The sequence below is a fragment of the Heterodontus francisci genome, chromosome 8 (genome assembly GCF_036365525.1).
Source record: "Heterodontus francisci isolate sHetFra1 chromosome 8, sHetFra1.hap1, whole genome shotgun sequence".
In the NCBI taxonomy this organism is placed as follows: Eukaryota; Metazoa; Chordata; class Chondrichthyes; order Heterodontiformes; family Heterodontidae; genus Heterodontus; species Heterodontus francisci.
Genome location: NC_090378.1, coordinates 99,022,633 through 99,036,760, shown reverse-complemented (window position 1 = coordinate 99,036,760; position 14,128 = coordinate 99,022,633). Strand labels below are relative to the sequence as shown.

The 14,128-nt window shown below is 43.5% G+C and overlaps 1 protein-coding gene across 3 annotated transcripts in view; it reads right to left on the bottom strand.

Annotated features, from left to right (window-relative positions):
* The window catches only part of tsen15 (TSEN15 tRNA splicing endonuclease subunit), a 122,051-nt gene that overhangs the window by 56,690 nt on the left and 51,233 nt on the right, over nt 1-14,128 (bottom strand). Inside the window, exon 4 of one of the 3 annotated variants that reach the window (XM_068037829.1) lies at nt 12,629-12,723. The exons of the other annotated variants lie outside the window; for them this stretch is intronic. Within the exon in view, the coding sequence (XP_067893930.1) occupies nt 12,720-12,723 (4 nt within the window). The 3' untranslated portion in view covers nt 12,629-12,719. Of the gene's footprint in view, nt 1-12,628; nt 12,724-14,128 lie in introns of those variants that run through there. 3 annotated transcript variants of the gene reach the window in all.

The window sequence follows — 14,128 nt, the reverse complement described above, 5'->3', positions numbered from 1 at the left end:
AGAATGAGGCACATATATTTCGCCACATGGGCATTAAATTTTAAAATTATTACTGAGAAAAGAAAGCCTATTACAAGGGGTTGACAAGCCCCTGGCTGGAAAGACATTTTTTTCATACTAGCAGTGCTGCACCAAAAGGAACCAGTCCCTACCCCAAAATACAGAAGGGACCTGGGCAACCAGTCAGTCACGTGACCACTTGATGGCCAAAGAAGAGAGTTTTAAATTGGAGAAACAGTGTCTGAAGGCAGAAAGCTGTTTGCTCCTGGACTGAAAAGTCCTTGTGTGGCTGGCATGCCGCCACCTCTCCTGTCTGCTTCCATCTCTTTCTCATGGGACTGAAGACCCATTGAAGACACATGAACCCCAAGAGAGAAAAGTCTCCTACAGTGAACAAGGTTTAAGAATAATACTGGGCCCCAATGAAAAGCAAGACTACTTATAATTAAGGACTCCACAGCAAGCTTGAAGCACAGTAACAAACCCTCTTCAGAGATTGCCTCAAACCTTTTCACTTTATTTTTCTTCTGCTCTTTTCTGTCTCTATTTGCATTTGCGTATCGCATATGCATTCGAGCAGGGCGCGGCGTGTATCCGTAGGCGTTAACCGAATTAAAGTTTAAGTTTTAATAAATTTCACTTTTCTTCTTTAAACCTAAGAAAGCCTGATGACTGATTCATCTGGTATCCCAACAAATTTTTCTTATATAATACTGCTGGCTGTCTTTTCTCATAGTTAATTCCTTTGTGAACTGAAGTTAATTTCATAACAATAGAACATAAGTTAAACCAAAATCCCTTCCTGGTCAAATAGGCAAACATCTTAAAACATCACAATTTGGAAAACAAAACAAAATCTAGACCCATGCTCTGGAATTCCCTCTCTAAACCTCTCCACCTCCTCATACAGAATCCTCTTTAAAAAAGGTTTTGGTCATCCATGTGTGACGTAACATTCAGCGACCATTACCTGAGAAAGAATAATTTTCTTCTCATTTTGCACACTGTGTACTCCTCTTCTTACAACCCTCAACAGGTTTGTTGTCTTCACATTTTGTATTAGTTTAAAAAGACTACAGTTGCAATATTTAGTATTGAATTTAACGACACATTAGAGCCAGAGTAATAGGCAAGTTCCAGTATTCAGGGTTTACTGTAGAGCTGATTGCCATTAATATACATTTCACAGGAACCAGATGCCTGCTCTGATATGAAATGTATCATTCAGTTTGATATCAAATATCAGCTTCTGTTGATATGTAAATGTCCATCTGTTGCAACAGGCATTGGGCCCAAAATTAGGCTAGCATAAAGGTTTGAAATTACATAGAATTATGTGGCATTTAAGGCACAGAAACAGGCCATTCAGCCTAATCAGTCCATGTCGATTTTTATGCTCCACACAAGCTGCCTTCCACTCCTTTTATCTCACTCTATCAGCATAACCTCCTATTCCTTTCTATCTCATGTGCTTATCTAGTTTCCCCTTAAACACATCAATGCTCTTCACCTTTCTTTTCATGTTTGTGCTTTGGGCCAGGGTTGTTCATTTTTCTGTCAATTAACACCCACTCTGCACTAACGCTTTGTCTTACAGCACACCAGTAACATACCATTTGCCTTTGCTCCATGATCTTATGGTCAGTTATTCTCTGTGACCCTGTCCTATCAACACCTTCCCTTTTGTTATCTCTTGCCCCACCCCGCTTTATTTGCTTTGCCAGTTCTGATGAAAGGTCACTGACCTGAAACATTAACTCTGCTTCTCTCTCCACAGATGCTGCCAGACCTGCTGAGTAATTCCAGCATTTCTTGTTTTTATTTTTATTATTAATGCTCCTTGAGGTGGTGAGTTCCACATTCTAACCACTCTATGGATAAAGAAGTTTCTCCTGAATTCTCCACTAGATTACATTTATGGCTTCTATTTTTAGTCTCCCAACAAGTGGAAGCATCTTCTCTATCTCTATTCTGTCAAACCCCTTCAAAATTTTAAAGACCCCTCATTGCTCTGACTTTACTCATGGGTCTACTACATGCTGCCTTATCAAAGACTTTGTGGAAATAATACAGATGATAAAGCAGACCCTTCAAAAAAAGGATGTGGCTCAAGTCCTTCGGCAATATATTAAAGTAGCATTTGTGATGATCAAGATGACGACTCAATGTAGGACAATGGAATAACAGTTTTGTCAAGCACTCCCAGGTCAAGTATAGCGTAGGTTAAATGTAGAGTAAAGCCTTCTCTTAATCTCCATCAACAATGCATTTTTCTAACTTCAGGTCAGCACCAATTGCTGTGCTGGTAATGACATTGCCATGCACTGAGTGAAATTTCCAATTCACTACTAACATTTGCTACATTATTATATCATTCCTGCCGTCCACCCGATCACAGACACTTCCTGCCACTTCCCCCACCACCCGCCAAACCACCCTTTTCCCTGGCAGCTGTTCATGTCTAGCATCTATCAGTAACAATGAATGACCATTGGTCTGAAGTGTTGGTTCTCCACTTGCTTGATCTTCTGACTGTCTCCAACATTTAGCTTTTGTTTCAGATTTCCAGCATTCACAGTATATTGCTTTTGTGCTGAACTAGTTTTAATACATGGGTCCATAAAATGAAAGCCATCTTTCTAAGCCACTGGAAAGAAGAGAGTTCTACTAGTCTTAGTATGATTAGAACCTGGGTCTCAGAAGTAAATGAGCTAAATGCTAACCAGTGTGCCCTTCCATGTCCGAGTTGGCATGTTCATAATGGCAAATGGAGGTAGGATTCTGCTCAAAAAAATTGCTTGAACCACTTCACTGCTATAAATCTCAGCTTCCAAATTAAAACAAAAATAAAGCTTCCCGGAGTGTCAGGATGGGTTCAAATCATGCAGATTTAACATCAAAAATTTCTCCCAATGTCATGTCCATAGCATTGCTCTCCCAAACATACAAAATTGACAGTCAGGGAAAGACCAGCTGGCCCACGAAACCTGCCCCACATCACCGTGACTAAACACTTGCTCAATCTCTCTTCCCACCCCATAGCATTGTAATCTCCTGAGAGGGGCAAAACACAGAAGAAATAAAAAGGGAAAAATACTCTGGAAAGTTCCTCTGCAACCCTCAAATCCAGTCAAGGAGATCACATAGACCAAGTGTCACCTCGCCTACTCGTTACCTACCCCGCCCCAACCAGCTTCTGTAAACATGCCCCCGCATAACATGCCCTAGGAAAAATTAAATTCTTTGCAACCAACTGTAGTTTAGTTTAGAGATACAGCACTGAAACAGGCCCTTCGGCCCACCGAGTCTGTGCCGACCATCAACCACCCATTTATACTAATCCTACACTAATCACATATTCCTACCACATTCCCACCTGTCCCTATATTTCCCCTACCACCTACCTATACTAGGGGCAATTTATAACGGCCAATTAACCTATCAACCTGCAAGTCTTTGGCATGTGGGAGGAAACCGGAGCACCCGGAGGAAACCCACGCAGACACAGGGAGAACTTGCAAACTCCACACAGGCAGTACCCAGAATTGAACCCGGGTCGCTGGAGCTGTGAGGCTGCAGTGCTAACCACTGCGCCACTGTGCCGGTTGTACGGTTGTACAAGCATACAACCAGCATGCAAGAGCAGACTCTAAAATTAATCTACGGTCCCCATCACAAACTCCACACCGACTCCATCCCTCACCCTGGTCACTGTCTGAGGCTGAACCAGAACATTTGCAACCTTAGCATCTGATTTGACCCCGAGATGAGCTCCTGACCACAAAACTGCTCAATCAAGACCACCTACTTCCACCTCAATAACATCGCCGTCTCCACCCCTGCGTCAGCTCATCTTTTGCTGAATCCCTCAGCCATGCCTTTGTTACCTCTAGACTTGCTTTCCTGGCTCGACTTCCATCATCTACCCTTCAGAACCTTGAAATCCAAAATTTTGCTGCCCGTGTCCTAACTCACACCGGGTCGAGCTCACCCATTATCCCTGTACTCCTTGACTGGCATGAGTTTCCAGGTGGGCGATACCTCGATTTTAAAATCCTAAACCTCGTTTTTAAAACCATCCATGGCCTCGATCCTCCCTATCTCTGTATCCACCTACAGCCCTCCAGAGATCTCTGCGCTCTTCCAACTTCGGCCTCTTGCATATCCCCAATTTTAATGCTCCACTATTGCAGGCTGTGTCTTCAACTGCCTGGGCCCCAAGGTCTGGAATTCCCTCTTCGGCCTTTCTACCTCGCTGTCCTCATTTAAGATGCTCCTTAAAACCAAACTCTTTGATCAAGTTTTTGGTCACCTCATATCTCTGCATGGATCAGTGTCAAATTTTGTTTCATAGAGAGTTCCTGCGAACCGCATAGGTACGTTTACTGCCTTAAAGATACAATATAAATTCAAGCTCCTGTTGTTGTCTTTGGTGTAGCTAAGCTCCATTAAATACACCTGCAGATGTCTCAATAGCAGTACCAGACCTCAGCAAAATTATAATCAAAATAATTGACACTTTTTATTCATTACTGGGATGATGGCATCGCTGGCAAAGACAGCATTTATTGCCCACCTCTAATTGCCTTCTTGAACTGTGTGATGTAGGTACACCCACAGTTCTGTTAGAGAGTGTTCCAGGATCTTGACCCAGCGATGAAGGAATTGGCGATATAGTTCCAAGTCAGGATGGTGTGTGGCTTGGTGGGAACTTACAGGTAATGGTGTTCCCATGCACCTGCTGCCCTTATCCTTCTATGTGGTAGAGGTCACAGTTTTGGAGATGCTTTCGAAGCAGCCTTGGCGAGTTGCTGCAGCATATCTTGCAGATGGTACACACTGCTGCCATGTGCATCGGTGGTGGAAGGAGTGAATGTTTAAGGTGGTAGTTGGAGTGCTGATCAAGCGGCTGCTTTTTCCTGGTTTGTGTTGAGCTTCTTGAGTATAGTTGGAGCTGCACGCATCCAGGCAAGTATTCCATCATACTCCTGACTTGTATCTTGTAGATGGTGGATAGGTTTTAAGGGAGTCAGGAGATTATTCAGTCACCACAGAATGCCCAACCTCTGACTTGCTCTTGCAGTCACAGAATTTATGTGACTGCTCCAGTTAAGTTTCAGGTCAATAGTGACCCTCATGATGTTGATGGTGGAGGATGCAACAATAGTAATGTCATTGAATGTCATGGGGAGGTGGCAAGATTCTCTCTTGTCTGAGATGGTCATTGCTTGGCACTTGTGTGGCATGAATGTTACTTGCCACTTATCAGCCCCAGCCTGGATGTTGTCCAGGTCTTCCTACATGCGGGCACGGGTTGCTTCATTATCTGAGGAGTCGCAAATAGTGCTGCACAATGTGCAATCATAAGCGAACATCCCCACTTCTCACCTTATGTGAAAGGGAAGGTCATTGATGAAGCAGCTGAAGATGGTTGGGCCTAGGATAATACCCTGAGAAACTCCTGCAGTGATGGGCTGAGGTTAAGATGATTGGCCTCTAATATTCTATGTGCTAGGTATGACTCCAACCAGTGAAGAGTTTTCCTCAATTCCCATTGACTTCAATTTTACTACGGCTCTTTGGTGCCATACTCAGTCAACTATTGCCTTGATGCCAAGGGCAGTCACTCTCACCTCACCTCTGGTATTAAGCTTTTTTGATCATGTTGGGAGCAAGGCTATATATAACGAGGTCTGGAGCCGAGTAGGCCTGGCTGAATCCAAACTGAGCACTGGTGAGCAGGTTATTTGGTGAGTAAGTGTCCCTTGATAGCACTGCCAAAGACCCCTTCCATCACTTTATTGATAATTGAGTCTAGGCTGATAGGGCTGTTACGCCAATGTGTTTTTTTGAATGATAATTTTCTGTGGTCCACTGACTGGAGATTTGAATTTGTATATTTTTTTAAAAGACAAGTTGCCAACAAAGTCATCCTTTCAACTTAAGATGATCACCTAGTTAGCTACACTGTATCCTACATTGCAAAGGATTATGAGGAGGGAGACAAAATGTCTGCTCAGTCCCCAGCAAGAACCAAGACCCAGGAAGTTTAAATCAACTATCTGTTCTCTCATCAAACAGAGAAATACTGCTATGTCTAAATGACTGAGTGACTGTCATGTGACAAGCCCCTCCCCATCTGTGTCCCTCGCTCTCTCTCTTCATTCCAGCTTGAAAGCTTTCAAATCCTGCCGTTGATTGACCACCTTTGCATACTCTGACCACAATCAGAAACTTCGTTGGGGGAAATCATCCACATCACTATCTTCAAGAGACTCACCGAACCAGTCATCTACCTCTTCAAACTAAAAGCCTCAGGACCACTGGATTCAGCTAGAAGCCAGCCGAATCACCAAACTTCACGCTGTATACCTTTTTTATGGACTCACACTCAACCAATCTACCTTTCCCCACTCTGTAACCTATTTGTGTCTCTGTCAGCTTGGCAAGAAGCATGGCTAGTTCTGGAGCATAAGTCTTTAGCACTGCAGCCAAGATGTTGTCCGGGACCATAGCCATTGCAGTATCTAGTGCCTTCAGCTGTTGCTTGATATCACATGGAGTCAATTGAATTGTCTGAAGACTGGCAACTGTGATGGTGGGGTCCTAAGGAGGAGGCTGAGATTGATTGTTCACTTGGCATTTCTGGCTGAAGATGGTTGCAAATGCTTCAGCCTTGTCTTTTACACTGACATGCTGATCTCTGCCATCATTGAGGATGGGGATGTCCGTGCAGCCTCCTCCTCTGTTGGTTGTTTAATTGTTCACCACCATTTGCAACTGGATGCGATAGGGCTGTACAGCTTTGATCTGATCCGTTAGTTGTGGGATCGCTTAGCTCTGTCTATAGCATGCTGCATCCACTGTTTAGCATGCAGGTAGTCCTGTGTTGTAGCTTCACCAGGCTGGCATCTTATTTTTAGGTGTGCCTGGTGCTGCTCCTGGTATGCTTTCTTGCACTTCTCATTGAACCAAGGTTGATCCCCTGTATTGCTGATAATGGTAGAGTGAGGGATATGCTGGGCCATGAGGTTACGGATTGTGGTGGAATACAATTCTCCTGCTGCCAGAATAGCATAACTTTCCCCTCTATGGCTATGGCCTAGACACTAACATTGGCACAGAGAGAAAGGAGGTGGGCCGATTGGTCAGGGGCCAGAGTAAGCTTTTTCTTTCCTCTGCATATTGCCAACAAGGGACACTACTGTAATGATTTAATACCAGGGCAAAGAGTGCCTTTCCTTTCAATTTCAGAGTTGATTTTTAAATATTCAAGCTGCCTGGCAGACAGCATTACATATATTTGTATAAAATGACAGTAAAAGCTGGTGTTTAAATCACAGAAAGTTTTCCTGTGTTCCTTAGCCAATTTAATGCATTTCACAGGACCAGATGTTCCTATCAAAGTAACAGTGTGGCTAATGGTGCTCGCAGCTTGAGGCAAGGGCAGCAGATGGAATAGTTGCTGTCTGAGTTGTGCCACTCCGCCATTAGCTTCACAAAACGGCATCTCACTGTCTGTCTCACCACTGACATGCACGAAATGGCCTAAAGTTGCTGTATTTGCGAGGTAATTACAAAATAAACTCGCCACAAAAAGTTGGATTGTCCATTCCAGTCGAAGTACATTTTTAACAATGTGATAAGTGTTTATTACTGCCAATCAACCTCTCTAGCACAGAAGATTAACTATTAAAAATGTGGAGTCTCATTCCTTCAAATATTAATTGTTATGGAGATTTTAAAAATATCAGTTTGTTTTTAAAACTTGTTCCTTGCTCTCTCTTCATCCAATTAGAACATTACAGCGCAGTACAGGCCCTTTGGCCCTCGATGTTGCGCCAACCTGTGAAACCATCTGACCTACACTATTCCATTTTCATCCATATGTCTATCCAATGACCACTTAAATACCCTTAAAGTTGGTGAGACTACTACTGTTGCAGGCAGGGCGTCCCACGCCCCTACTACTCTCTGAGTCAAGAAACTACCTCTAACATCTGTCCTATATCTATCACCCCTCAACTTAAAGCTATGTCCCCTCGTGTTTGCCATCACCATCCGAGGAAAAAGACTCTCACTATCCACCCTATCTAACCCTCTGATTATCTTATATGTCTCTATTAAGTCACCTCTCCTCCTCCTTCTCTCCAACGAAAACAACCTCAAGTCCCTCAGCCTTTCCTCGTAAGACCTTCCCTCCATACCAGGCAACATCCTAGTAAATCTCCTCTGCACCCTTTCCAAAGCTTCCACATCCTTCCTATAATGCGGTGACCAGAACTGCACGCAATACTCCAGGTGCGGTCTCACCAGAGTTTTGTACAGCTGCAGCATGACCTTGCGGCTCCGAAACTCGATCCCTCTACTAATAAACGCTAACACACCATATGCCTTCTTAACAGCCCTATTAACCTGGGTAGCAACTTTCAGGGATTTATGTACCTGGACACCAAGATCTCTCTGTTCATCTACACTACCAAAAATCTTCCCATTAGCCCAGTACTCTGCATTCCTGTTACTCCTTCCAAAGTGAATCACCTCACACTTTTCCGCATTAAACTCCATTTGCCATCTCTCAGCCCAGCTCTGCAGCCTATCTATATCCCTCTGTACCCTACAACATCCTTCGGCACTATCCACAACTCCACCGACCTTCGTGTCATCCGCAAATTTACTAACCCACCCTTCTACACCCTCTTCCAGGTCATTTATAAAAATGACAAACAGCAGTGGCCCCAAAACAGATCCTTGCGGTACACCACTAGTAACTAAACTCCAGGATGAACATTTGCCATCAACCACCACCCTCTGTCTTCTTTCAGCTCGCCAATTTCTGATCCAAAGCTCTAAATCACCTTCAACCCCATACTTCCGTATTTTCTGCAATAGCCTACCGTGGGGAACCTTATCAAACGCCTTACTGAAATCCATATACACCACATCCACTGCTTTACCCTCATCCACCCGTTTGGTCACCTTCTCGAAAAACTCAATAAGGTTTGTGAGGCACGACCTACCCTTCACAAAACCGTGCTGACTATCGCTAATGAACTTATTCTTTTCAAGATGATTATAAATCCTGTCTCATAACCTTTTCCAACATTTTACCCACAACCGAAGTAAGGCTCACAGGTCTATAATTACCAGGGCTGTCTCTACTCCCCTTCTTGAACAAGGGGACAACATTTGCTATCCTCCAGTCTTCCGGCACTATTCCTGTCGACAATGACGACATAAAGATCAAGGACAAAGGCTCTGCAATCTCCTCCCTGGCTTCCCAGAGAATCCTTGGATAAATCCCATCTGGCCCAGGGGACTTATCTATTTTCACACTTTCCAAAATTGCTAACACCTCCTCCTTGTGAACCTCAATCCCATCTAGCCTAGTAGCCTGAATCTCAGTATTCTCCTCGACAACATTTTCTTTCTCTACTGTAAATACTGACGCAAAATATTCATTTAACACTTCCCCTACCTCCTCTGATTCCACACACAACTTCCCACTACCATCCTTGATTGGCCCTAATCTAACTCTAGTCATTCTTTTATTCCTGATATACCTATAGAAAGCCTTAGGGTTTTCCCTGATCCTATCCGCCAATGACTTCTCGTGTCCTCTCCTTGCTCTTCTTAGCTCTCCCTTTAGATCCTTCCTGGCTAGCTTGTAACTCTCAAGCGCCCTAACTGAGCCTTCATGTCTCATCCTAACATAAGCCTTCTTCTTCCTCTTGACAAGCACTTCAACTTCTTTAGTAAACCACGGCTCCCTCGCTCGACAACTTCCTCCCTGCCTCACAGGTACATACTTATCAAGGACACGCAGTAGCTGCTCCTTGAATAAGCTCCACATTTCGATTGTTCCCATCCCCTGCAGTTTCCTTCTCCATCCTAAGGATGAGAATTGATCCGTAACAAAGACGAGGTTTCAATGGTAGGCTTTACATGTAGTAACTAAATTTTGCTGCTATTTATGTATAATGTAGAAATGTAAACGTTTATTCCTTTAATGCTTGGAAATCAGATGTTAGAAGCAATAGTAACTGTGAACACTAAATTAAAGCTATGTGTACCTACCCAAGATCAATTTGTTTCCCTCATTATGTGCACCTAATTTTGAAATATGGGCAATGATTTTTTTTTTATTTAAAACTCCTTCAGAATTTGCAACTTTTATATCTTCATACACAGGTTACACCTATAGAAACATAGAAAATAGGAGCAGCAGTAGGCCATTCGGCCCTTCGAGCCTGCACCACCACTCAATACAATCATGGCTGATCGTCCAAACTCAGTACCCTGTTCCCGCTTTCTCCCCGTATCCCTTGATTCCTTTATCCCTATATCTAACTCTTTCTTGAATATATTTAATGATTTGGCCTCAACTGCTTTCTGTGGTAGAGAATTCCACAGGTTCACCACTCTCTGGGTGAAGAAATCCCTCCTTATCTCAGTCCTAAATGGCTTACCCCTTATCCTTAGATCGTGACCCCTGGTCCTGGACTGCCCCGCCATCGGGAACAGCCTTCCTGTATCTAGTCTGTCCAGTCCTGTTAGAATTTTGTAGGTTTCTATGAGATCCCCTCTCATTCTTCTAAACTCTAGCGGATACAAGCCTAATCGACCCAATGTCTCTTCATACATCAGTCCTGCCATCCCAGGAATCAGTCTGGTGAACCTTCGCTGCACTCCCTCCATAGCAAGAACATCCTTCCTCAGATAAGGAGACCAAAACTGCACATAATACTCCAGATGTGGTATCACCAAGGCCTTGTATAATTGCAGCAAGAATATCTGGTGAGTATTCAGCCATGGAGCCCAATCGTATCATCTCACAAGTACAACCTCTGGCTGAGACCATCTTATATGGAAGCTGAAGCACACAAACAAGCCATTTGGCTCAACTGGTCAATGCCAGTGTTTATGCCACACACGAGCCTCATCCTGCACTAAGCACCCCTTCCCAACTTGCCCCGTGTCTGTCTCTACCCTCTCCCTCATGTTAACTCAGTAGAAATTAAGGATTAAACCTTGGATCCACCTATCCTGTATGGCTGAATACCTCAGCAGTTAATCCACTGGACTATCAGGAAAGCAGCAAAAGACAGACAGATCCTATGGCACTATGCACAATGCAATTTATACTATGTAGCATACCATATATAGTGAGGACCTCTGAGTTATGGTTACTGAATAAGCAAAACTGCATTTTATTATAAACTATTATGGAACTTGTCAATATTTCCAGGATCCAATTATGAGAGTTTGCCCCTATTTTTGTGAAAATTGCAAATCAGTGTCCTTGACTATTATATTTATTTAGCTATATACATAATTTTAATTTTTTTTTTAAAGTCCAAGTAACACAGAAAGTTGTAGGGATGATGTTCCAGGTGGGTAAGAGATGTGCAGCAATGACAGGGAAAGGGAGAACATATGCTTTCTTGGTGTTGGAAGTGCTGTTTTAGAAGCACTGAAAGTTGTATGCTGGGGTGCGGGAGCATTGCAGAGGTGGTTAGAGAGTATAAAAGTGGTATGAGGAGAGAACTGAGTCTGCAAGCACTTGGGAGGGGATGGCTGAATGTAGGAATACTGGGAGATCATGGAATCATGGGGTTTAGGAGCAGGTGGGCCTAACAGATCTCATGCCACAGTTTGACGAGGAGCAGGAAAGCTCCCCCAGTATCCTGACCAACGTTTCCCCTCAATCATCACCACCAAAAGATAACTTTTCATTTATCTCATCCACTATATGAAAAATGGCCACAGTACAAAAAGTAATTTGTTGTGTTGCAATGTTTTTTTGCAATGTCCTGAGGTGTTGATAAGATGCTATTTAAATATAAATTGTTTTTGTTAAAGAACGATAATGAGCAAAGGAAATAAACATGCACTAATAGTGAAAAGCCTTATTACACCCTTAAGATTTTCACTTAAGAGTACACCAAGGGAGGGCTTTAAAATCAAAAACATTCAATGTAGGTCTGGCTCAGGGCAAAGTGTGCATTACATATGTTAAAAAAAAGGAACGGAGGAAGATTGATTTCAGCTTAAACCAATGAACTGAACTAAACCTGATCCTGCAAAATAAAAATCAGAGGTTCCTAAACTCATGATAACCAGAGAAGTGCTCTGAAGCATTTCCATAATCTGCACTCCATGACACCTGCTGCAAGCAATACAATGGACTGAGTTTTGTTACAGTCAGGAAGTTCTGGGAACTGAGAGGAACATTATACAGAGAACCTCGGAGTGGGGGAGAAAACAAAGATCACAACTATAAAGAGGAGCCCCTGTGAGAAAACAGCACATCATTTAGGAACTTTAAAAAGGAAAAAAAACTCTTATAAAGTAGTGATTTACAGAGAAACAATCGCATAGAGAAGCTTCATGAGAGTTAAAGAATGAATGGCTTTAAAAAGTTTCACTGAAATGACTGGATCCAGCATCACAGAAAAGATTCAAATATCAATTGAGAATGAAGGATGCAGTGTCCCTAATTGGAGACAGGTCAGTTAGAATGTAAAAACTCACTGTTCTGTGGAGTACAATGTCCAATTGTGAACACATGTTGTGAAGTGGCTCCCTTAGTCTGCAAATGAAACCAGTACCTGAAAGTGGCTTGCATACTGTGTAGTCAAACAGGCCATCTCCTGATCGTAAACCTCTTAGTGAAATATTACATGAAACTTCTTCTGTTGCACTATGTCTTCTTGCTTTCAACTGTAAATATTTAACAAAAGTGATTTCATAGAGATTACTTTCAATTTGCTGCGGTTTTGAAAATTGTACAAATAAATGTTTAGATGGAACTCAGTGGGGCAGGTTTTGGAATGAAAACATAGTACAAACATTAATTTGGAGGGAAAAGAATTGTTTCACTTAACAATGTAACACCAGAATGACTTATTAAAAAGATGGGCACAAATAAAAACCGCAGAGGCAGTGTGGCATCAGGTTAACATCCATTCACAGCCTTCTGGCACATGCAAGGGACGGCCCGGTGTGTGCCCTAACAGAATGCTGCGCGGGCCGCACAGGAAGCGATCCACAGCACAGAGGACACAGAGAGCAGAGCAAGGCCTCTGTAGCCAATACCAGCAATACTATGTGAGAAATTTCTCATCCAATGAACAAATACACTTAATCACTTATTTTGGGAACAATGTTATTACATTCACTTGTATATTGTTGGTACATCATTGTATCTGGAGCTTCTTTCTTTCTCTTTTGGGCCTCCTTATCTCGAGAGACAATGGATACGCGCCTGGAGGTGGTCAGTGGTTTGTGAAGCAGCGCCTGGAGTGGCTATAAAGGCCAATTCTGGAGTGACAGGCTCTTCCACAGGTGCTGCAGAGAAATTTGTTTGTTGGGGCTGTTGCACAGTTGGCTCTCCCCTTGCGCCTCTGTCTTTTTTCCTGCCAACTACTAAGTCTCTTCGATTCGCCACAATTTAGCCCTGTCTTTATGGCTGCCCGCCAGCTCTGGCGAATGCTGGCAACTGACTCCCACGACTTGTGATCAATGTCACACGATTTCATGTCACGTTTGCAGACGTCTTTATAACGGAGACATGGACGGCCGGTGGGTCTGATACCAGTGGCGAGCTCGCTGTACAATGTGTCTTTGGGGATCCTGCCATCTTCCATGCGGCTCACATGGCCAAGCCATCTCAAGCGCCGCTGACTCAGTAGTGTGTATAAGCTGGGGATGTTGGCCGCTTCAAGGACTTCTGTGTTGGAGATATAGTCCTGCCACCTGATGCCAAGTATTCTCCGAAGGCAGCGAAGATGGAATGAATTGAGACGTCGCTCTTGGCTGGCATACGTTGTCCAGGCCTCGCTGCCGTAGAGCAAGGTACTGAGGACACAGGCCTGATACACTCGGACTTTTGTGTTCCGTGTCAGTGCGCCATTTTCCCACACTCTCTTGGCCAGTCTGGACATAGCAGTGGAAGCCTTACCCATGCGCTTGTTGATTTCTGCATCTAGAGACAGGTTACTGGTGATAGTTGAGCCTAGGTAGGTGAACTCTTGAACCACTTCCAGAGCGTGGTCGCCAATATTGATGGATGGAGCATTTCTGACATCCTGCCCCATGATGTTCGTTTTCTTGAGGCTGATGGTTA